Source organism: Panthera tigris, chromosome B3 (assembly GCF_018350195.1).
Source record: "Panthera tigris isolate Pti1 chromosome B3, P.tigris_Pti1_mat1.1, whole genome shotgun sequence".
In the NCBI taxonomy this organism is placed as follows: domain Eukaryota; kingdom Metazoa; phylum Chordata; class Mammalia; order Carnivora; family Felidae; genus Panthera; species Panthera tigris.
In genome coordinates, this window is record NC_056665.1 from 45,396,610 (window position 1) to 45,422,389 (window position 25,780).

Here is a 25,780-nt window from a genome sequence, read left to right on the forward strand (position 1 = left end):
GTTTTCTTGGAACATCAGATATCCAGTCAGAGCACTATTCCTGGCTCCCAGTGTTCACTTGCTACTGGTGACAACTTGCTATTATTAACAACTTAGCACTTGTGTTGGGCCAGACAGTGTAATATGAATTCTCCATGCATTATCTTACTTAATGCCCTCAAAAGCCCCTAGTAGTAGCTACTGTTATTATCCCCATTTTATAGAAAAAGAAACTGAGGCTTAAAGATTGGTAGGCTTACAATGCTGCTTTTACTAAATATCCTTGAAACACTTAACTTCTTTAAAAGTCCTCTTAGGGGGCGCCTAGGTGGCGCAGTCGGTTAAGTGTCCGACTTCAGCCAGGTCACGATCTCGCGGTCCGTGAGTTCGAGCCCCGCGTCAGGCTCTGGGCTGATGGCTCGGAGCCTGGAGCCTGTTTCCGATTCTGTGCCTCCCTCTCTCGCTCTGCCCCTCCCCCGTTCATGCTCTGTCTCTCTCTGTCCCAAAAATAAAAATTAAAAAAAAAAAAAAATTTGGTAAGAGGGTAGATCTTCTATGAAAAAAAACAAAAAACAAAAACTGAGAACAAACTGAGGGTTGATGGGGGGTGGGAGGGAGGGGAGGGTGGGTGATGGGTATTGAGGAGGGCACCTTTTGGGATGAGCACGAGTGTTGTATGGAAACCAATTTGACAATAAACTTCATATATTGAAAAAAAAAAAATAAAATAAATAAATAAAAGTCCTCTTAGTAGTAGGGGGTACTAAGACCTCTATTCTGTTAGAATGTCTTCCCCTCAGAAAGTCGGTTTTCTCTTTCTCTCTGCCTTTCTTTACCTCCCTTCTCAATTTCTGTAGTTTTAAAAATCTGAAGAAGGGGTCTGGGTGGCTCAGTCAGTTAAGTGTCAGACTCTTGATCTCAGCGCAGATCTTGATCTCAGGGTCATGAGTTCAAATCCCACATTGGGCTCCACGCTGGGCATGAAGCCTACTCAAAAAAACATAAATAAAGATCTGAAGAAAAAGAAATTTGTATTTGCTTGCAGTCGAGCCTTTAGTAAGGATTTTAGGTGATCAAAGGAGGACAAAGTCTACCTGTGGGTGGCCTCCCCCAAACCTGGAAGGATGCCATAACCAGGGTCCGGATAAGCTCAGAGTGAAGCTGTATTGATCTCCCAGATTGGTTTTATTGCAAATTCATCCCCATGACTTGCTTACCGAACTGACAGTGAGGGTGCACAGCAGGTAGGTGGTAAGCCCCTTGGAAATTCTGGGGGCAAGGGACACAGAAATACAAGATGAAATCTGTCTCTGCTCCTCCTTGCTGCACAGACACCCACACCCTTGTGCTGGCCTTGGACAGTCCCGGGTGTGGCTTCTGAGAGGTAAGCTGATAACAGAGCTTCAGGAGACCACAGCCTGCTTTGCTGTTTACCCTGGGGCTTTTAATTCTCCTCACCCCCTCCTAAATTCCATCAGCCCAGCCCCATTGATCCTTTCCTGAAGTCCAAGGTGTGGGTCTTGAAAAGAAATGGCAGGGTGAGTTTCATGTCCTCTGCCAAGTGATGAAATGGAGTGAGACACGGGACTGAGTATTTTACCTTCACACCTGGAGCTGTTCTGAGCCTTCAGCACCCTTGATGACGCTGATCCTCAATGTTGATCGTGTCTGCTCAGGAGGCCCACAGAACCCTCCTCTCCTATCAGCCTGCTTCTCTGTAGCCCAGGATCTCTCTGGATCTAGTAAACATGCCTTGTTTATACCCGAAAAGCTGCTAGAGCAATGCCTTTTGACTACATTTTGCCCTAGAGCAACATGGCATCAGTGTGCCATAGATCAGGCCAGATCAGGCAAGCAGAGGGTCCAGTTGTGCCCGTGCCAAAAACAGAAGATTCTTGGAAGGCACTTCTCACTTCTGTACTTTGTTGTTCAGTGTTGGCTTGTGACTTTGGTGCTCAGGGGGTGCCCATCACCCCTGACCTCAACTTCTGGACTTAGTAGTCCCATGGCTAATCCATGACAAAGGCTGCCCGTGTCCCTGAGACACCCCTGATCACATTCCAGATCCTTCTCTTAGCACATCCTGAAACAGCACCCCTAAGTAGGAGATGACATATTAACACCTTACCTGTTGTGCCTCCACTTAAAATCCTACTCATTTTGGTGTTTCCACACGGACTTTAAAAACATATAGGTAGGGACACCTGGATGGCTCAGTCGGTTCACTTTCTGACTCTTGATTTGGGCTCAGGTCATGATCCCAGGGTCAGGGGCTTGAGCCCTGCATCTAGCTCTGTGCTGAGCATGGAACCTGCTTAAGATTCTCTCTCTCTCTCTCTCTCTCTCTCTCTCTCTCTCTGTCTCTCTATCTCTCTCTGTGTCTCTCTGTCTCTCTCTCTCTGCCCCTCTCCCTCATTCACACACTCTCTCTCGCCAAAATAAAAAAAATATGTATACATATATGTAAGAAAAGAATTCCCTCAACCTTTTTGTAAATTGAATTTTCCCATTCAGATATGCCCAAACAGTTCATTTTCCAGAAAATTAAATAATATTAAAACATAAAATCAGTTATCTTAGGTTGTCATACCACCACCATTTTGTGTGAAATAAATAATGCATCTTTTGCAATCAGTATAGAAAGATGCTGTAAACGGTAGTGAGTTCTGGGAGACTATTTTTAATCCGAATGATATCAACTCTGCTATAGTCTGCTGGTAAGTCTCTGCATATTTATTTTTCCTCAGAACAACACTTAAATTAGGATTTCTTCCTTTCATGGTACAGAGCAATAGTTCATTTTATGTGTCAAGAAATTGTTCAGTTGCCCCCCCCCCTTTTTATTTCCATAATTTTCAGACCCAAAATCAGGACACCTAGTCTGATAAGATTTTTTCTTGGTTTATTAATGAAAACCCTGTCTGTAGAGGTACAAACCCTAGATCATGTTTAGGTATTGAATAGATGGCCTTAATTGTGGAGAATAAAATTCCAAGAAACTGACCTTGCCCAAGGTCACAGAGGTAGAGCTTGTCCTTAAGCTCAAGTCTGTTGATTCTAATCAACTGCTGAATTACTGAGAGGAATTGCATTCCCCAACCTTTGTACCCGAAAACGGAGTGTTGACACCAAGGTCCCAGAAATGACTGGTAAGTGCTTGAGGATGTTGTCAAGCTGGCAGACCCACAGCTGCAAAGAAAGACTGACATCAGTGTGAATCTTTATCGTTTGTTTGATTGAAGTATAGTGACAGAAGTCATACCAGCATTTGTCTTATGAAGGGATTTCAACCTTTTGATTCATTTTATTCTGTAGCATGAAATGTACTCATCCTGTGGTCAAGATTAGCCTTTTTTCCCTTGCTGGATGACAACGGACAATTAAGGAGAGCTGTCTTTAGGGGCAACTTCTCTTCCCTTTGATCACCAAGGTGGGGGCAATAGGAAAGCTTTGGAAACTTCTTTCTTCCTTGGGGCAGACTCTGGTCCCAGAACCCCTATGTCCCCCACTGATAGTTGCCACAGTGACATACACCTAGTCCTGAGATGAGCCACCAGGCACTGCCCTACATGCTGGGGACGTGGCAGGGAACAGATGGGCTCCCAACGCTGTTTCCATGGCACTGAGCTTTCTCTGACTTGTGCAGGGCCCTGTTAGAGCCAGGCTGCTTGCTCTGAGGGCTCCCAGATGCTGGGCTTTGCGCAAGGTGTCCTCCATACCAGTTATAGGTGTCTGCTTCATGTGCAGCTGAAAGAGACTGATGCAGCATGGATAGTAATAAAGCAATTACTGTTTCCAACAGCCGCTTACCTTATTATAAGAAGCAGTAGGTATGATGGTTAAACGCAAAGAATCAAGAGCCTGATGGCCTGGGATTGAAGCCCAGCTGTTGCAGCTGGGCAAGATACTTAACCTCTCTGTGCTTCAGTTTCCCTGCCTGGTAAGGTGGTGGGGATCAAATAAATGATCATGTATAAAATATTCAAAACAGTGCTGGTAGGTAATGAGAAGTAGCGGTTGTGTAAGAAAAATGTTCTCCCAAAGCAGAGAGAGCCACCATTCTAGATTTCCTAGAGACTGAGAGGCAAAAAGAGCAGTGCTGGTAAATACTAGGAAGTGCTTCCCTAAAGAGAAAGGATAAATTGCAGGTGCCCAAGAGAGAATTACCTCCTCCACCTCAAGATGAGCCCTCACCCTGGGGGACCACTAAAATGTCCCACGTGTGGTTTGGAGGGTTTTCTGAGGAAAGGAGACTAGAGGAGGGGTCTTAGGACCCCTGATGAAAAGTGCAGGACATTCGGTAGAGTAGTTTCTACTTGTGAAAACAAAACCTAAGCTCTCACCTGCTATCCAAAAGAGAATCTGGTCTTGCCATTGGAGATTTTCCACAACAGAGAACATCTGGGAAATAGAAGGGCAGCCATTTAAATTCTGTTTGGCTAGACTTAAAATTAGTGGGAGAGGATCCAGAGAGAATGGCAGCCAGTTCCCCATGTATGGAACATGCACCATGATAAACGATGAGATGGGTATGGACAACCCCACAGTGTGAATTTTATTTTATTTTTAAGTTTATTTGTTTATTTTGGGAGAGAGAGAGAGAGAGACAGAGAGAGAGAGAGAGGTAATGAGTGCAAGGGAGGGGCAGAGAGGGGGAGGGAGGGAGAGAATCCCTAGCAGTCTCTGCACTGTTAAGGCAGAGCCCAACGTGGGGCTTGAACTCACAAACTGGGAGATCATGACCTGAAACTTAACCTTGAGAGTCTTAACCCACTGAGCCACCCAGGTGCACCCCAAAGTGTGTATTTTAAATTGAATGTCTTTGTTATTATTTTAACACATACGGAAGAAATAAAGCTAGCATCCCAAACTAGTGATTTTATGGAGATGATTGTTTAGGATTTAGTCAAATTAAAAAGGGTAGTTCATAGAAAAATTTGAAGCATGGTTCTGGTGGAACTTGGGTAATGAAAAGTTGTGAAAGTAGTTAAGGGTTTAGGAAGCCCTGGAGTATAGAGCATCTGTGAATAAAGGTCACAACTCATTGTAATCCCTCCAAGGTCTATGTATGGGGGTGGGGCGGGAGAGGGGCAGGGACCTTACTGCTTCAAATGGTCTTAACACTGAAGGAACGTTTAGGTTGAAAGAGGTATAAATCAGAACATGCCTTTATAAATCGAAGAGGAAATTACCTTGCTGTTGCAAACATTTTCATAGCAAAGCCTCTAGAACTGGGCAGTCATCAACCCACTAGTAAAACTACCATGTAGTTCCTGAAATGACATTGATACATGGTATGATGCTTCCAGAATGATCTAAATCTTTATAATATTTTATATCTTTGACGGTATTAAACAGTGACTTAATATTTGTAAAGGGCATAGGATGGTGACTGGCCCCTTGTGTTATGTGCCATAAGTCATCAAGCCAAAAGATGCTACTGGTTGAAACAGAGTCATCATTATTTTATTTTTCCACTTTAAAAGAACCCAGAAAACAGTGGAACACCTGGGTGGCTCAGATAGTTAAGTTTTGGATGCTTGATTTCAGCTCAGGTTATGATCTTGTCGTTCGTGGGACTGAGCCCCGCGTTGGGCTCCGAGCTGACAGAGCAGGGCCTGCTTGGGATTCTCTCTCTCTCTCTCTCTCTCTCTCTTTCTCTCTCTCTCTCTCTCTTTTTCTGCCCCTCCCCAACTCTTGCGCACGTATCACGTGCACCTGCACACTGTCTCTTTCAAAATAAACATTTAAAAAAATAAATAAAAATTAAAAAAAATTTATTTAAAAAAAAATTTTTTTTTTTAACATTTATTTATTTTTGAGACAGACAGAGAGAGAGAGCATGAACAGGGGAGGGTCAGAGGAAGAGGGAGACACAGAATCTGAAACAGGCTCCAGGCTCTAAGCTGTCAGCACAGAGCCTGACGCGGGGCTTGAACTCACGGACCGTGAGATCATGACCTGAGCCGAAGTCGGACGCCCAACCGACTGAGCCACCCAGGCGCCCCAAAAATTAAAAAAAAAATTTAAAAGCCAGAAGATAAAATCCACGGCCAGTTAAGCTGTGACACGATGCTGATTATAAAGACACATCCTGGGGCACCTAGCTGGCTCATCTGGTCAAGCGCGAGACTGTTGATCTTGGGGTCGTGTGTTAGAACCCCAGGTTGAGGATAAAGATTACCTAAAAATAAAGAGACACATCCTAATTTCAGAATATTAGACTAGGAAAAAATGCATCTTGGAATTGCTGAACTGTATTAACTATTCATTTAAAACATCTTCGGTTGTTCCTTGATAAGAAAATAGTCCTTTGGAAGCAACATTTCAGGCCGACTAAATAAAAGAAAGGCCATTTCTTTTCCTGCTAGCGGCCTATTGCTGTTTAATGAAGAGTTGGGGTGTTGGCAGCTCAGTCAGAGAAGCGTGCACCCCTTGATCTCAAGCCCCAAACTGGGTGTAGAGATTACTAATAAACAAACAAACAAACAAACAAACAAACAAACTTTAATAAAAATAAAGAAGAGTTTACTATGGCTGCAACATGGAGTAGATGGCAAGAATTGGAGGTCTGAGCTGGCATGGAATAACAAAAATATGGAACACAGTGTCGTGTGTGTGTGTGTGTATTTCATTTCACTTCACAAAGTGCTTTCATATCCCTTATTTGATATTTTTTCACTAAAAACAGATATATGTGTGTGTGTGTGTACATTTTATAAATATATGCTCAGTGGAAAAATAAAGCCATACAGAAAGGACACTTAGAAATATAACACCTGCAGCAATTTAACAACCATTTTTCTGTACAGAGATATTGTATATAAAAATATCACGTATACATTTAAAACAGAATTTGGGCACTTTACCAACTCTCATTTTTTTTACAAACCTTTTTCCCCTCCCCCACTCAATGTTGTCTGCCTGGTGTGTACCATCCACAATTTGCCCCCGGTCACGTCATCATGTAAAACCAACTCTACCTAGAGGCATTGGGGGTTGGTGTCATCGTCAGTCTTATTTGATCTTCGAGATCTTCATGGCAACCCCTGCAGGCAGTGTAATGTCAGGAACCTCCTTCTATTGAGCAGGCAGCTCGGAGGCCCAAGAGGCTGAGCGATTCGTGAGAGATATGTGGGTAAGTAGCACAGGATACTGGCTGGGAGGGCTTGTCTTAGAAGGCTGCCCATGACTTTTCTGAGATCAAGTTGGTCACAGATACAGCCATGCAACCCGAGACAGACCCAGTTCATGCCTCATGTTCCAGCTTTATTATTAACAACACTCACTTCTGCACTCAGAGTGGCCCCGTTTGGATGATAAATTATGTCTGCTCTAGTCACTTCCAGAAGGTTGACTCAGGCCAACCCTGGCTAGAGACCGCTGGACCTAGTGATCCTGGAGCCAGCATCTATCGACATTTGACCTTGACGAGGGTATTGGAAGTGAATTGTGGTGTAGCAGAAAGAACAAAGAAAAGGAAGTCAGCCCTGGCTCTTTGTCACAGAGATTAACTGATATCATGTAGGTGGAAATGTTATACAAATTCTGAACTCTTGGTTAGGTCACATATACTTAATATGAATGAAACCAATGAGCATATCTTCTGTACTCTTTGAGGGCTGCCCATACTTTATGTCCCAAACCCCCAGTGTACCGTCCCTTCACCCTTCCAAGCAACTTGGTACATTATAATCCTAGGACTCACTTTACCACTTGTAAAATACTGACAAGGGATTATAGTGTTCATGACAGCAGGGCTGTGAGAATTAAATGAGATCATGTGAGAATATCACGTCTTTGTGTGTTCAGTAAACGTAAGTTCCACTTACCCCAAGCGTTGAGGGAATGAGAGTATTTGTTGGCTATAGACTGCCTCAGCCCCACCCCACCCCCCACTCTTCCAGAAACACTTCTTTGCACTCTGTTTACTGCAGTTCAACATACCCACACATGCTTGCTTCAAACATACATGTTCACATTACTAAAGTAGTGGTGGGGGGGGTCTAAATTCCATGAAGTTGAAACCAATTGCAAGCCCAGTGTGGGTTTACAGTGCCCAGCTCAGAGGAAAAAATATTTAGGGTCGATGTTTTTTCCATCATTTGCAATAGAAGTGTCTCATTCCAGTCAAATAGCAGAACTGCAAAAGGTAGAAATCCTAGACAGTCAATTAAAAGATTAAAGTACAACAGAGAGCTCTGTTCCTTTCCTGTTATGACTCACTAGGACAGAAAAATTCCATTAAAAAAACAAGTCCCGTTGAACAACAGGCCAGAGCATTACCCATTGTCCGTTGTGCACAATAAGAATATGGTTTATCTGCCGGTTAGGGTGACACACTTGAAACATTGGGGTATTCGAGTCCCAGTTTTTTTTTGGAAATCAGATCTGCTGTCCTGTTGTGCTCATGGACCAGCTAACCATCACAGATGTGATAATATCTTTTCATCCAGGCAACATCTCTCAACCTACTTTTCAAATCTGGAAGCAGCACAGAACCCAGGCTTACAGTGATGATCCCACTTTGGGGAGAGCCCCATCAACACCCAACCCCACCTCCAGAAAATTCTCTAATATAGTGTCATCATTTTCCACATTTCTATTCATTTTGTTATTTTACCAACACATGCATATAGGGTTAAAAAACAAAACAAAACTGAACTGCAGAAAGGTTTAAAATGGAAAGTAGAAGTCACCCTTGTCCCCAAAACCCGAGGCTTTCTTCCCAATGGAAACTTGTGTATTTTTCAAGAAAAGAAACACAAGTCTTTTAAAAAATTTAGGCAAATGCGGTCATTCTGTACTTCAATCCACATATAGGTTGCTATTTACATGAAAGTGGGTATTTGAAGATCTATGTCACCATGAGCAGATTCCTTTTGTTTTCTTTTATTTTATTAAAAAGATTTTAATGTTTATTTATTTTTGAGAGAGAGAGAGAGGCAGAGTGTGAGCAGGGGAGGGGCAGAGAGAGGAGACACAGAATCTGAAGCAGGCTCCAGGCTCTGAGCTGTCAGCATAGAGCCTGACGTGGGGCTCGAACCCATGAACCATGAGATCATGACCTGAGCCAAAGTTAGATGCTTAACCGACTGAGCCACCCAGGCACCCCAGCAGATTCCTTTTAATGACTGTCAGAACTCCTTTGTAGGGGCTGCCATATTCTCTTCCGGCCCCGAATCATGTGCCCACTTTCTCCATCACGGACTTTGCGACTTTGCGACAGCAAGCAGGCCTGTACGTACATCATGGCATACATACTTGGTATATCTTGAGGTAAATTCCTAAAAATAATTGCTGGAACGAACAGAGTGTGAGTTTTATTTTTATTTAAGTCACTGTTTATATTGGTCTGTGTGACTAGAATTTTGATACCTGTTCCCACATTGCTCTCTAAAAATACTGTGCAGGATACTCTTCCTGGAAGAGTAGAAGGTATTTATGATCACCCCCTCCCAGCCAGGCCCTGCCCAACACTAGGCCTATTGTATTTACACAGCACATTTAATGGCCTCCCTTTTCTGGGTGTCTGAAGGGAGTTGCAGACTGTAGTTACCCAGTATATGGTCTCCTCCTCTCTCCTGGATGAACCAAAGAAGAAAAATGCTCACTGACACACTGGTGAGAATGTCTGCAGCACCATGGCTGTGGCAGGCAAGGGCTACCCCGGGGCTGACTGAAGGTAGGGTTTCAGGCTAGAATAATCCCTGCCTTTGTGACCTGCCTTACCTTTGCTCTTCCTGGTCTCCACCCTGGTAAACACACACCAGTTAGTGACACTCCACATTTTACAGATAGTCAGAGAGTCAGCGAGCAGGCTTCTTCCTCTGGGTGAGGGACTCCTATGTCTTGGTGCCGCGTCCTAAATGTGAGGAACAAACCAGGCCATTATGTGAACGTGGATATGGTCCACTTCCTAGAACTTGAGTGTGAATCCTCTGCTTTTTTTTTTTTAATTATTTTGAGAGAGAGGGAGAGAGAGAGAGAGAGAGAGAGAGAGAGAGAGAGCGCATGTGTGAATGTAAGCAGGGGGAGGGGCACAGGAAAAGGGAAAGAGAATCCCAAGCAGGCTCCATGTTGTCAGTGCGGAATCATGAGATCATGTCATGAACTGTGAGATCATGACCTGAGCCGAAATCAGAAGTTGGATGTTTAAACAACTGAGCCACCCAGGCTCCCCTCCATTGCTTTTTAATAAACCGAGTCATCATTAGAAACCAAATATGGGCCCAAGAAAGTCTGCACTCAATCCTTATCTAATGGGAAATATCTCACTCATAATTTATAATAATTGTCAGGGCAAACAGTAACTTTTATCATCATCATCATCATTATTTTCATTTTTATTTCCTAGCTGGCATATCAGCAGCTACATTCCTTCCTTTGTACATGACACCACACTCTGCAAGGACTGTTGCAAGTGTAATTGCTAGGTACCCCTACTTGTTTAAAATGTTCCTGTTTTTAGTACGGGAACAAAAAGAAGTTGCCCACCCAAAAGAAGCCAACAGAAGAGAAGGAAGCTGACTCTTGTTGAGGGCATATCCTGACAAGCCAGGAGTTTGCCATCTGAGGAAAATGGCCCTCCTCAAACAGATAGGGAAGCCCCCATCGCTGTGCTTCCTCCTCCCAGCACGCATGGCGGCCAGTCCTTCCCATTCCCTCCCAGTCAGGAGTGGGAAGAAGAAGCAAAGGGGTCAAGGTTATTTGCGCCAGAAACACAATTCATGGTCTTGCAATCGTAGCACAGTAGTTTGTGGTCTGAAGGTCACTTTCAGCCTCTGCTTCTGGGAACATTGTCTAGGATTGTAAAATGATAATCATTTCCCACTGTGTTCCCCACTTGTTCCCTGTCCACAGCTATGTTCCAAGAAAGACATCTAGAAAAGTCATGCTATGATCAAACTCTGATGTCCCTGTAGATAAACAGAAAACAGTTTTCTGTTCCACTGTGGGGAACTTTCAATCTTCCCTGGGGTAGGGTGAGAGCCCATGCATCCATGTTTGGTTTCCAGTTTCCCTGATAAAGTTCTCACCCTGTGTTAGAACTGCCCAGACCGGCCCTACCCCAGCCCTAGCCCAACCCTAGCACAGCTTTCATTTACCTATCGGGTGCATTCTGGTCTTGTCCTTGACAATCCAAGCAGGTCAGTTGTCCCCCAAAGGTTCTGATTGCTCCCACCCTTTCCAGTTACCATTCCTCCCTCCCTCTACCTCCTCTGAATTTTTTTTTTTGGGGGGGGTAGGGCAGGGAGGCAGTTATGGGGGAAGAGGAAAGAGAAAGGCATAGTAAGGTGGGGGGTGTTAAAGACAGAAAAGTTACAGTTAGAGACCTTGGGCAATTTACAGTTTTTTCATCAGTAAAATAGAGATGATAATATACAGAATGGGAGATAATTGTGAAAGTTAAATGGGTTCACATATCATTGCCTGGGGGAAGAAGGGACACAGAGGTGAAGGGGGGAACAGGTATTTGTGACCAAATGGATATAGGAAATACATCAAATAAAAAATAACTTGAGTGTTTTAGTCTTTGATACTAAGAGAAAGTAGTCATTAACAAAGATTATAGGTCTTTTTAATGATGGAATCAGTTTTGGAGACAGTCTATCCTTCTGTGGCCATCTTAAACTTAACAGGTGTAAATATCCAGTCAAGTCACTGGGGAGGCCATGTGGAGAAACCGTGATGTCTGAATGAGTTCATAATCATAGAGTTGGGTTCACTCATTGCCTTTACTGTAAACTAATTGGGAAGTCCGTTTGCTTCTACATAGCGTGGGAATGTCAACCCCTCTCTCGTAGAGTTGATTCCAATAGTAAGAGGAGCGGCCACCACAAATCAGATGGCTGATTGCTTTGCTTCTGGTAACTGCCCAGTCTCATTGTTGGTTCCTTACCCTTTTATAGGTAGAGGTCTGGAGACCCAGACATGGGACTCTTCAGTGTCAAGGGATGTTTGAGACTATGAGAGTCAATGAACTCCACAAGGAGCCCTGTTTTACTGAGGAATAACTGCCATCAGAAGGAGGACACTGCCTCTGAAATGGGACAGATCTAGCCATCTATCACTCTGCAGTGAGACAGAAAAGACAGTTGGATTGGATACAAAGGCCAACTTGGGTTACCTTGAGAAGGCAGTTTCTGTGGACCAGTACCAACACATAGACTATGACACAGAACCCCTCCACTTCTTGTCCTTTGCAGAAGTTAAATAACAGCTTGTTACTACCCCTTCTGTATTATTAAACTGTGCTTACATTTTTCAAAAAGAAAATAAAATTTTTGGCCTCTTTTAAGTAGGTGAATATTTATCGGGGTTAAAAGGAAACAAACATGCCTAACAGTTAGTTACTCTGAGGCCTTAGTTTTCTATGCAGAATAGTTTTTGTGAGTGCCCAGAAGAATGATCAAGAAAAGAAGGGAGGGCAGAGGCAGGGCAGCAGTGGCCGGGAATCTTCATGTGGTTGGAAGTAGACTGTGGCCATTTGATTGAGATCCAGTGAGTCATGCTGCAGCCAGTGCCTTTTCTCTCTTTCTGCTTTGCCACAAGGGGAAGAAGGTGTGGTGAGGTCTGTGGTAGTTTTGTAGAACTGATGCTGCATGTGGTTCTGCAAAAGCCAAATATATCCTATAAACAGTCCCTCTGGAAGGCAGCACGGATGCTAAGGCTTCCAGAGGTCTTTTCTGGAGCTTGAGCCCATGGCACTGGTACACCTTTCCTATGGTAGGTCTTTCCTGGCTGGTTTTCAAAACTGCTTTTGCCGGAGCCTCTTAGAATTGCTCTTATGAAGGACCCATGACTCCTACAGAGAAAACGTTAAACAATTTGTATTTATTTTTTAATGTTTATTTATTTTTGAGGGAGAGAGAGAGAGCACAAGCGAGGAGGAGCAGAGAGAGGGAAATGGAGAATCCCAGGCAGGCTCAGCACTGCCAGCACAGAGACTGATGTGGGGCTCACGCTCACGAGTTGTGAGATCCTGAACTGAACAGAAATCAAGAGTCAGACGTTTAACTGACTGAGCCACCCAGGTGCCCCAAATTATACAATTTTTAAAAGTGAAATTTAAAATGGTATTTATCTGGTTTCCTTCCACCTCCCTTCTCTTGAAGAATCTTTTCTCATTCCAGTTTTGACATCTGAGCATATGGCCTTTCTAGATAACCCTTATTCAGAATTTTTCTCTCCTTTATCTAAACTCCCCAAAAAGCGAACTCCCAGGAAGGGGGCAGGAACTGTCTCACTCAGGTCAATGCTCACCACACTTGTGCAGCACATGACATCTTCAGTAGGATGCATGAAGGTTGTGAAGGGAAGGAAGGATCTTCTAGTATCTTGTCATGTATCATTTGCCATTATCTCATGTATATTAGATTCTTGCCCTAGTGAATGTAGATTATAATGGATAGCCCTCCTTGCCTCGTCTTCTCTGGCAATTCAACATATTTTAGATCCACTACCAATGGCACCTTCTCCAGGAAATTATTTCTGTCTTTCCTCGGACCAAAAAGTCTTCCACCTTCCTGAAACACCCATTTGACATGTGTTTACGTATTGACTGTTGTGTGAATTACTTCCGTCAATTGCTAGGTGTCCTTCAGTGGACATGAGGTTCCCAAGTGCACGTGGTGCTCCCATCTGCAGGACTTGGCACATAGCTAAACATATGGGGGATCCCACTACAGAAGTGCCGAGTGAAAGAAGTCCTGCAGGCCACAGGGTGTTCAGAGGCCACCCCTGGTGTTAGGTTGTAAACCCAGTAAACCTACAAGGGCTATAGCTTCATCTCTCCAAGGAGGCCATGGGGCTGGATGAGGTCCTCCTGTCCACAGCATGTTCTATAATCACGTTCAGGCTGTCTTATCCATTTCTTTGTTTACGTAGCAGTGATCAGCCATCAAAACTTAGCTTATCTAGGGGGGCCCGAGTGACTCAGTTAGTTGAGTGTTCAGCTCAGGTCATGATCTCACAGTTCATAGGTTCGAGCCCCGCATCTAGCTCTGTGCTGAAGCTTGGAGCCTGGAGCCTGGAGCCTGCTTCAGATTCTGTGTCTCCCTCTCTCTCTGCCCCTCCCCCCGCTGGTGCGCTTGCTCTCTCTCTCTCACTCAAAAATAAATGAACATTAAAAAAAATTTTTTTTTTAATGTAGCTTATCTTCTGAATCTTGGAGGCCAATATTACATTGACAGTGATAAGTTTTTGGAGGGAGAATGATTTAGATGATTTGAGAAATTACAATATGACCTAGCCATTGTGTGATACATATTGCTTCTGCTTCTGAGCTCTGTCATATAATTTGCAAAACAAATCCAGAAAGTTTCTCTTCCATTGCTTATTTTATTGTTACTTCTACAGAACGATAAGGTTGAGGAATTATTGGAGACCATTGAATCATTTATTGTGTTATACTCTAGATACTCTTCAGCACTTGATGTGTGTTTTTTTTATTCAATCCTTACAGCAACTCTATGGAGTGGGTCTTAATTTCTCCCAGTTTACAAATGAGAAAAGAGAAGCTTCCGTGATACAGTGAGCCTAGATGACTTTTCCCCACTTCTCTTAGTTTGTAGGTGGCCAACCTGCAATGTGAATCCAGAGCTATTGCTAAAAAATCTTTGTTTTGCTCGTTCTGCTTCATTTGATATGAAGAAGATATGGGAACTTAGTGATTTTTTTTTTTTACACTGGGAGAAAATAAACCATCCTAAGAACTGTGTGTTTTATGTTCACAGGGAAGCAAAGGTGCCTACCGGTACCACTGGCAGAGCCACAATGTTAAGCACAGTGGTGTGGATGACATGGTCCTGCTCTCCAAGATCACAGAGAACGCCATCGTGGAGAATCTAAAGAAGAGATACATGGATGACTACATTTTTGTATCCTTTATGAGCTTCTTTGGGCTTTTCTGAGTAAGATGACCATATCCCCAGGAAAAGGTGGCTGGTTCCTAGTGTGAGAAGATCCATCTGAAATTCTGAATGGACACGAGGTCCTCGAGTCATTTTCACCATTTCAGAACGCGGTTTTGTTCTTTTCTGCCCCTTTGTTGAGGTTGTGGGAAGGGCACAGGTGATACTAAATTATTTTCCTGGCATTTCACAAAATAAAGATGCAGCCAGTATTCGTCTGTTTCAATTGATGGCACTGTACCTTTGACGTGCTTTAGCCAGGCACGTGGCATCTAAAACCTCCGCCGTTCCTAGGGAAAGTCCAGGTCTGCAGAGAATTCTGTCCATAGATCTCCTTAATTGCAAAGCAGACAGTTCAGTCCGGACCTAAAAGGTTTTAAAAAGATTGCCTCATGCAAAAAATATGCAATTTTGCCAGTTTATCTGCATTCTTATGTTTACTAATGGAAACATGAGATGGGAAGATCAACTATTGAAAATGCCTGACATTCTTGAGTTGTTCTTTATGTTTCAATTTTAGCTTGCCAGATGCCATTTTTTATAGGGCTTTAAAAAATTCAGAATGGAAATTTGATTTAAATGTGTGTTGGCTTCATTATACACAGAGAACTGTGATATTTGCCTAAGTTCGTACAGGATTCAATGTTGTTTGGTGCAACTGTACAAACATCTCTTCATGAAACGTTTGGAGAGTTGGTTGTAGATGTGTAAAGATCGGTGGAAATCTATATGACAGCACCAGAAGGTTCAACTGTGGTGCAGTTGGTGACTTCTGAAGCCATGGTGTTACAGAGGACCAGTGATGGGGGAGTGTTTATGGCTGCTGTTGCATACATTTTAGATTTTAACCCCCAAAGCTTGAGGAGGTATAGATTTCTGTAGCTTCTGTTTGTTATTTATACCACTCGTGTGACTATTAGTTAAAAACATCCATACATATGCAACAATACTTTTGCAGGGATTGCTTGTCTCCTCATTGGTGAGTGGGGAGTTCAACGCACCAGGTCTTTAACCAGCAGTACTAATGAACAAAACTATTCCAAGACACTTGGATGGCTCCGACCGATACTGGGCCATTTCTTATTTACCATAGGAAATTTTACCAAATGTCTGGATCGTTAAAACCCTAAACCCCTGCTTTTTAAGCATTAGCAGATATATTTGGATTCGTTAGCTACGTTAATAATAGCATCTTGATGGGAGAGGCAGCCTACCGCCTGCAAATGAAATCTGCCCACTGCCCATTTTGTAACAGAGGTCTTCTTGGAATGTAGCCGCGCTCATGCTTTTACTTATTGTCTGTGCCTACTTTCGTGCTACAAAGGCAGAGGCGAGCGGTTGCACCAGGACCATATGACCTAAAATAATTACTTTCTGGCCCTTTAGAGAAAACAGTTTGCTGACTGCTAAACACCTCTGCAGAGTTTGCTTTAATTGTATGGAAGCAGTTGTATTCAGTGGGAAGTTTTCATTTTATTTGGTCAAAAAATTGACATATGCTCACTTTAATCTGGGCTTATCATCATGATAACACTTCTGTGTGCAAGTCCCGTGGCCCCTGAGAACTGGCAGGTGATTAAGAGTTGGGTGCAGGACGTGGTTCTGGACTGCCTGGCTTCGAACCTTACTCCGCATGGGCCTGGTGACCTGATGCGAGTTTTGGGATCTATGTGCCTTGATTTCCTCACCTGTGAAATGGGGGCGGTAATGAAATCTCCCACCTGAGCATAATGAAATCTCCCAGATGAGCCTATTGTAGGGCTAAATGAAATAATGAACGCAGTAAGTAACAGAAAGCATTACTTATTATCATATACTAAGGCAAGTGTGTATGTTCCTTCCGTATTTCTGAGTTATGTTCCAAAAATTCAACTTTAAAGTTGCTTATTGAAAATTCAAACGCATTTTACCATAGAAAGTGTTTTAAATGGGAGATTGGTTTATCGACAAGCCCATTAAAGGAGAATTTCCACTGAATATAGTTGAGCAAATTATTTTCCATGTTCTTAGTACATGAGCTTAGCTTATTATGTTATTTACATAGAAACATGGTTTTTTGAAAAGCTGAGTAAGAAAAAAAATGATGTTAGTGGTTATCAGCAGCCAGTCCGTCGTCAAACTGGACAGACTCACCCTTCTCCGTATAAAGATCATTTACCCCTAAAACCCCAGAAACTCTTTGAGGATGGGAATTTTGTTTCATATATCTTCTTAAAAATAAAAACAAAAACTCTTTAAAGCAATACGTTCATTTAACATGACTTATAAAATGCAGTCAACCAGAAAGGAGATTGTCATCTATAATCCCACCATAACCTCTTGGTGTATAATTTTCAACTTAACATATATATTAACATATATCTGCATGTCTAACATATAAACGTTTGTGTGTGTGTATGCATGCTTTCTTGTTAATTTTAACAGAAATAGCATCATCTTGCCTCATATATTTCTTAGTTTCCTGCATAATTCTTGGCATGGTGTATTGTATTAAGTATTCATTGAAAATCTGTTAACTATCAAGACTTGCTTTTTATATTCAGACAGCAGAATTTTTAAATGACTCACACAGAGGGGGCTGATTACAAGCCTTTGAATTGATGTCTTTGAATCAATGGCTGACTAATCGTGTGTTCTACCAAGGAAATGAGTTAGTTGACCATTAATGGCTTCGTGTTTTAGAAATCTCTACCCACTCAATACACGAGAAACTCAGCATCCGTGTGCTTTCCATCAAGAGCGCAGAGCAGCTTTCGACTTTGAGGAAGCTTGAGGATTCTTTTGGATGTTTATGACATGATAGCGAGTGTCTAACTGCAGATCTTTTCCTCTGTTAAGTGATAAAAGCATCCTTTATCAGTTCAGTGCTATGGGAATATTATTATGATAGAGTAACATTATTTTAAATAAGAGGATTTCTTCCCTCTCTCTCCTAAGCTTAATAGTTAAGGCAAGAAGAGATTCAATTTCATGTTAAGTTATAAAATTGCTTCTTTTGCCTCCTCTACATCTAATACCAGCACATTGTTTTGTATTGAAGGTCAGCGTTTGGAACAATCAATCGTTAATGCATTCAGGCTGAATGCACATTTCTTTGTTCTACATTAGGAAAAAAAAATCTACTTAGGAAATGCAAACACTGTTTACCAATAAAACCCCATAATTTTCAGCTATTTATCCTAAGACAAGGAAGGTTTAATTTACCATCCGTTTTTTTCCTGAATGTTGCCACACTTCTTAAAATTACATTCTAAAATATATGAGGGAAACACCGCAGTATTCGTTCTTGTGCTTGGCGAGACATCATTTATAGCCACTTCGCTGATGAAAATAGTTCCTGTGCAAAGCGCTCCCCGCTCATTTGCTCCAACTTTCTCCCAATTTGTTTTTACTCAAAGACCACACTCAAGTGTGTTTGGCATTTTCAGCCCTTGAATTGGTTGAGACTTTTGTGTCAGAGCAACTGGAGCCCAAGGCAGTGCAGTAGTTCCGAGGTTTGGCCCTTGGCAGTCAGCTCACACGGAGGGGGCTGCGTGCTGCGGTGACAGCCTGCTGCGGTGACATGGATGTTGGTCTGGTGGCCGGAGCCAGGGGCTCAAGTTCCACGTATGTGGCTTCAGGAAGTCACCTCACCTCCCTGTTCTCTTCAATGATACATCCAGGGAAGTCAACTAGATCAGTGTGAGTGGTTTCGCAAATTCACTTGCTATTAAAAAAAAAATTTCTTTTTTAAGTTAAAACTCAACTTTGCCTGTAAGACCCTTAAAAAAAAACTTACAGAACCTGTGCTATCATCACATTTCATAAAAAAAAGAATATTTTAGGGGGCACCTGGCTGTCTCAGCCAGTAAGACATGTGACCCTTGATCCCAAGGTCATGAGTTTGAACCCCATGTTGGGTATAGAGATTGCTTAAAAATAAAGTTAATTAAAAAAAAAAAATGTTTTAACACCCCAGAAGTAGAAAGGAAATTATCTACAAGTAAAAAACAATCCTATATAGTCAATGTGTTGAGCTTCATAAAAGATTCAAGGTGTGTTTGTCTTTCTGTCATCCTTGCTGCAGAACAATGAAAACTCATGGATCCACAAGTGTTTGGAAACCAATCAATTAAAGATCTTTGGGTCTCATCTGTCTTGTACATTCTATTGGATAAGAGGATGTTTATTTTATTTTTGTCTGGTTAGTATGTGTGTGTATATAGTATCATAGCCTCATGTCTCCATACATTTTGAAAATTAACCTTGGGCCACACCTTCACAACCATAAATTATGTGGGTGGAGACAGGTTACATTCTGATTCTGCTGAGCAGCTTTTTCCAAAGGCACACCTGAATTATGTAGTAGAGAGTGGGAGTGAGTATTTGAGTTGTCTGGGAAAGGGCCCCACCTAGTAGGAGACCTGTGATCTCAGAGAAGCAGCTGGGGTCTCTGCAGACCAGGTGAAAAGCAGGGCAGGCCATCAGATAAACAAATTAGGCCAAATTCACACCTGGAATAACTAAATTATGTTTGTTTTCTTCAAATACTAAATTCATTCTCTTCTCTTAATTCTTTTGATTTAGTTAAGTTTGTAGCTACTTAGCCAGGCCTGACCTGCATTATTCATCTCAAACCAAACTTTATTTTTCAGGAATCCTCCCAAATAATATTGACCTTGAGAGCCCTACTGGAAGAGTGAGGGAATAGCTATAGTTTTCCCTCTTCTACTGCGTCACTGATTCAGGATTGGCCTAGAATGATCCGAAAGAGGGTTTTTTTGTGTGTCTTCTTCTTCTTCTTTTTTTATGTTTTATCTATTTTTGAGAGAGAGAGACAGAGTGCGAGCAGGGGAGAGGCAGAGAGACAAGGAGACACAGACTCTGAATTAGGCTCCAGGCTCTGAGCTGTCAGCACAGAGCCCGACATGGGGCTCAAACCCACAAACCGTGAGATCATGACCTGAGCTGAAGTTGGTCACTTAACCAACTGAGCCACCCCGGCACCCCTTTCTGTGTCTTCTTACCAGAATTTATGTACACTACTTAGTGAAAATCAAGACATTCTAGGATGTCTTTTCACATAGCTTATTATTCAGAGTAAAAAAAGTATTGGTTCCTATAGGAGCTCTCATGCAGCCCAATACATGTTTATCAGATGGCCAAGGGCTTGGGTAGGAAGGGGTTGGTGGGGAGCTGATATTTTTAGCTTATGTCCTCAGGCTGCTCTTTCTTCTTTGTGTGTAGTGCTGATCTGTCCAGGACAGGTTGCATTCACAGCATTCCCTTTACAACTAAGGGAAGGCTCACCTTCCGCCATGCACAGATCGTACATACTTGGTCAAGTTTGTTTTCACCTTGAGTTAAATGTAGATCTAGACATCTCCTCTTCTGAAATGAGGATGGTTGTAGCAGTGCTGTATTTCTTGAAAATTGTGTTTACCATAAGAATTACTATATTTTTGGGGCACCTGGGTGGCTCAGTCGGTTAGTCCTCTGACTCTTGATTTCAGCTCAGGTTGTGGTCTCACAGTTCATGGGTTTGTGAGTTCGAGCTCTGTGTGGGGCTCCACACTGGTGGTGCAGAGCCTGCTTGGGTTTCTCTCTCTCTCTCTCTCTCTCTCTCTCTCTCTCTCTCTCTCTGCTTCTCTCCCCCCCCCCACCCCAGATAAATAAATAAACTTAAAAAAAAAAAAAGAATTACTATATTTGTTTAGCATGAGACTCAGAATGAGGGCCAAACCACATTCACTGAGTTTTGATTTAGTTCCTACCATGTGGAAAGGATACTTAAAAAAAAAAAAATCAACTAAGGGTTATATAATTTCGTGTCCTCAAAGAATCACAGAATCTAAGTTATAAGAGACCATAGAGCCCTCTAACTGAACCCCCATCCATCCTGCATGAAATTCTTGTGCTACCAACTTAGGATTGCCAGATAAAATACAGGATGTATGGTTAAACTTGAGTTTGAGATAAATAACAAATTACTTTTTAGTATAAATGTGTCTGAAGAATTGCTTGGGGCATGCCTATTGGGGGGGAAATATATATACATATGTAAAACAAATTATTCATTGTTTATCTGAACTTCAAATTTAACTGGGTGTTTGTATTTTATTTATTGTATCTGGCAATGCTACCAGTAGTAATAACAATATTAACAATAGCAACAATACTTGCTAACTTAGAAAAACATTATAGCTTATTGATTAAGATCGTGTACTCTAGAACCAGACTGCCTGGGTTTGAATCATAGCTCTGCCACTTACTAGCTTGTGACTTTGAGCAAGTTTTTAAATTTCTCTATGCCTCAGTTTCCTCATTGTAAAATAGGAGTGAAAGAGTGATAGGGTTGTTGTTAGGAGTTTAATTAGTACTGTATAAGTGTAAATGTGTTTGTGTTCGATCAGTGTTCATATTACCAACGCTTACTGGCTCTTGGTTACAACATCATGGGCATTTCTTATCTGCTTAATAATTTTAATAATAAATCAATCTGTTCTCAATTTTGCCTCAAAAACAAGTAGACCGCTAGTAATCTGTCGTTGGCCTCACCTGGCTTTGGCACTTGGAACCACATTTGCTCTCGGCCATTCTTCCATGATTCTTTAGTGATTTTCAGTTAGGATTTCACCATTTCATTCCCTTTTGCTCTTAATGCCAAGAATTGCCCTCTGAGTAGTATCTGGGTGTTGCATCTGGGTGTGCTCTTAAAACAGCCCTGTCTTCTCTCCTACTCTTTCATGGTCAGCCCTTTCAAGCCTAAAGATCTTTCTGGTCAGTGAAAAGGGGAGCAGAATGGCAATGGAATCATTCCATATGTTCACCTTCACATGTAAATATTAATTTTCAAATATTATCTGATCTATCCCACACTTGGCTCATTTGTGTTCAATAATAACACCAAAGCTGTGTCTCAAATACATTAATATGCGACAGAAGAAGCATCTCAAGGTACACAAATTAAGGAAAGTGCTGAACTTTCTATACTGTTTGTTTTAATGTTTTATTTATTTTTGAGAGAGAGAGAGCTCATGAGCAAGGGAAGGGCAGAGAAAGAGGGAGAGAGAGGATCCAAAGTGGGCTCTGCACTGTCAGCACAGAGCCGGTTGAGGGGCTCGAACTCACGAACTGCAAGATCATGACCTGAGCCGAAGTCGGATGCCCAACCGACTGAGCTACCCAGGTGCCCCTATTCTGTTTATTTAATTGTCATAATAAACCTATCAGGTAGGTGCTATTTTATGCCATCACCCATTAGCCACAGCTTAGAGATGTGACCTGCCCAAGGTCAGAGTAGAACTGGGTTATCTGACTGGATTCCTTGTGCTACTCTGTTTGACACCCAGGTCCTATCATATAAATATATAAATGCCCCCTTGGGGGAGGAAATGTCATCACTTTACACCTTTAACTGCGAAATTTCCAAACATTTTGAAATCCTTGATTAAAATAAATAATGTTGAATATGTGTATTTTTTTTTTTAATGTTTATTTTTGAGGAGAGGGAGGAAGGGCAGACAGAGAGGGAGAGAGAGGATCCGAAGCAGGTGGTCAGCACAGAGCCCAATGCAGGGCTCGAACCCACGAAAGATGACCGACTAAGCCACCCAGGCACTTCAAGTATGTGTATTTTGTTGTGTTTGTTGTTGTTTTCTCTCTTTTTTTTAAAAAATAATTTTTATTTTCCTCTAAGAGGGCAGAGAGTTTGATCTCTTCTATTTTGTTCATGGCTGTATCCCCAGTATCCAGAACAGTGCCTGGTGTATTGTAGATGCCCAATTCAAACTAGTCAATTATTGAATAAATAAATGGAAATATTTTTATGTTATAATAATACTTCATGTATTTGGGCACATTATAATGTGTTGTATAAAACAGTTAAGAGTCAGTATGAACACTTTCTCTTCTGAAAGGCCTTCCTAGATTCCCCATGTAGAAATAATACCTTTTTTCCCTAAACCTAATCTGTGTGGGCTTGTAATTTTCTGCTCCAAATAATGTCTTATAGCTATAACTCAGTTCGCCATAGCTTCTAAGGAGTAGGCCTGTTCAGTTCATCATGTATCTATTTGTTAAATGAGTAAGTAAATACATTTTTAGTATACCTAAGAGATATGAAAGTTCCAGGAAAAAATACTATTCGAGAAAAGTAATGATACTTGCTCCTTTCACTTCTAGGTCACTTCCGTTTTGTTTTGTTTTGTTCTGTTTTGTTTTGCTTCCTAGCCATACCTGTCCCCTGTCTTAAAAGGATGTGCTTCAATTCATTTAAAATAATGGTTTCTTTTAGTAGCACCTTGGTAATTTATCTCATTACTCTTCCTGGAGAGGATCAGCACCCGAGCTAGTTGGTAATTGCTTTTGTCTTTATTTGTAATCTTTTAGAAAACAGGTATTTGAGCTTTTTGTTTGGACAGTCATTATGAATTCCTGATAACATCTGGTTACTTAATTTGAAAAGTGTGTAGCTGTGAAGATTAATGCTGGACCTTAACTGGATATAAATTCAGACATATATAGGATCCGTATTAATCTCAGTCAACCCTTTCAAGCAGATGCCATATTTTGGGGAAAAGGAGATTGAAATGTACCAAGGAGCGGTAAGTAACATGCCACATAAATTACTGTAGTGTTTGGGGCTTTTATGACGCATGGGTAGTTTTTCTTGAAGTTGGTAATACATTTGCATTTTCTTATTATGAATTATTTATTGGGGAAGCTCAAGTAGGTGACAGTGTTTGATATTTAATGTGCTGCTGGTTAGAATGCAGCTCAAAAAAGCGTAGGGCTATCTAATATAGTACTATTATATACAAAACTAGTCAAATAGGATGTAGGACCTACAGCGTGTGTCGGGGGCAGCAGGGGGGAATTCCTCTTTCCACACAGGCCACAAAATTCTAAGGACTAAAAAATCAGTAATGGGTAAAAAATAAATAGGGCGATGAGAACGAATCTCTCCAAATCAGAACCTTAGTTAAGCTGTGGCTGTGAATGGAACATGAAAAATGAATCTTTTCATTATTTCTTTATTAATGTGACTCTGGTCCCTATTCAGATCCAGCTCCATAGCCATTTTCGTTGTGTGTGATGAAAATAGAAACTGTAATTCTAATTAATATATTTCCTTACGGGATTCAGTATTTCCCCAGGCCTCTCCTTCTCTGCATCTTTTTCCTTCCTTCTTTCTTCCGCAGCAGAAGCACGAGAGCGTTCATTAATCCTGACCCCTGGAAAACAAACAAAAGAGAGCCCACACAAATTCATCAGTTGAAGTGGAAGGCAATTTACCCAGAGCCAGAGCCCACCCCATTGTTGCCAGATGAATGGTACTGGTAGCTGGAGCCCAAGGAGGCTGCCACGCGAAAGACCTTTGATAATGCTGCCTTTATGGGAGCCCAGCACAAGGGAAACACTGTCAACAGAGGCTAGCCCTGCCCTGGCGCCCTGATCAGCGGGGCCCCGGGGGCAGCAGGCACGGAGCTGGCTTGGCATTCTCAATCCTGGCCAAGGCCAAGGCGGGGCGGGTGCAAGTGCTGTGCATTCACGTTGTTTCTTTCCAGTTCTCGGAAAAGCATTGCTACATGAGTCCCTTTTAGACCATTTATCTTTTAAAGAGTTCTCTTTAAAGAAATGCCCTAGAATTTTAAAAGGTGTATTTATTTTTAACTGCGAATGGTCAGAGTGTTGTAAAATTGGTATTTGCTGAATGCCGGGTACTGTGGTAGCTGCAGCAATAATAAAACACCCCCCGGGTGCTGACTGTGTATCACTGTCCAACCCCATTTCACAGATGAGCAATCCTCTTTCACAGATGAAGAAACTAAGGCTCAGAGAAGTTAAGTACTCAGATCTGTTGAGTATTGGACAATATTATCCCTACTTTAGAGATGGGACCAGTGAAGGGTAAGACAGAGTCTAAATGTCTTCTCACTGGATCTGCCATGCTCACTGTTTGATGTTAGATGGTCTTAAATGCAAGAAGGATTCTTCAGCTTTGTACCACATGAAGTATTCTCCTTTTTAGTAATATTTGAGGTAGTGGTGTTAAACTCCAAGAAACTGAAGAAAGTGGGGCTGAAGTTGTCCTGACACCATGAATTTCTTGGTGAATTTGTATTTCTGCATAGCTAAGCTAGCCCATGAGAGGAAAGCAGAGTACCCCGGGGAGGAAATATCGAGATGTGGTAGGATTTTTTTCATCTATTGAGATGAAACAAACTGGTCAAACTGGTTCATCCCTTTAAAGGACTATACCTCTTGCCCTCTCATGGGAAATGTTAGGTTCTCTCATTCAGAGATAGTTTCACTTAATTTCGTCTAGGGTTCCAGAGTCTCTGCCTTACCTCTTAGAAAGAAAATTATGTGGGGATTTGGAATTCTAGTAAAAGTCAGATCCAGGTTTTTAGTAGGCCTCTCTTGAGACCTGTGGCCCAGGTGTCTTCAGAAACATTTAGAAATGGAATGTCTGCAGAGGCGTGTCGGGTGGAAGGGTGTGGTGCTGGAGCATCTGAAGATGTGGTTCACTTCTGAAGGCTGAGTCACACACTTTGGAGACAGAAGAGTCCTTCCCAAGCCCATCTCCATTTTGTTAGGTGTAACTCCTGATGACCTAGGCAAGCTTAGGAATTCTTGTGTTATGCAACCCTTAAGACCGGCACTTTACAGTGGCGAATTCATTTCCGAGACCAGGAAAAGAAACGCTAATGTGTTGCTCTATCTGACCATGGTTTTGTTTTCGTTTTGTTTTTGCTTCTCTAGGCTCAGTATGAAAACCCACCACATATCTATGCTCTTGCAGATAATATGTACAGAAACATGATCATTGACAGAGAGAACCAGTGTGTCATCATCAGGTATGGGAAAGAACCTTATGAGGGCGTGAGACCACGCCGAAGTTA

At 42.0% G+C, this 25,780-nt stretch overlaps 1 protein-coding gene across 1 annotated transcript in view; it reads left to right on the forward strand.

The window, feature by feature from the left end:
• Positions 1-25,780, forward strand: part of MYO1E (myosin IE) — a 211,567-nt gene that overhangs the window by 67,363 nt on the left and 118,424 nt on the right. The window contains exons 2-4 of the mRNA XM_042988744.1: positions 14,718-14,861; positions 23,390-23,479; positions 25,641-25,735. Coding sequence (XP_042844678.1) covers positions 14,718-14,861; positions 23,390-23,479; positions 25,641-25,735 — 329 coding nt within the window. The remainder of the gene's footprint in view (positions 1-14,717; positions 14,862-23,389; positions 23,480-25,640; positions 25,736-25,780) is intronic.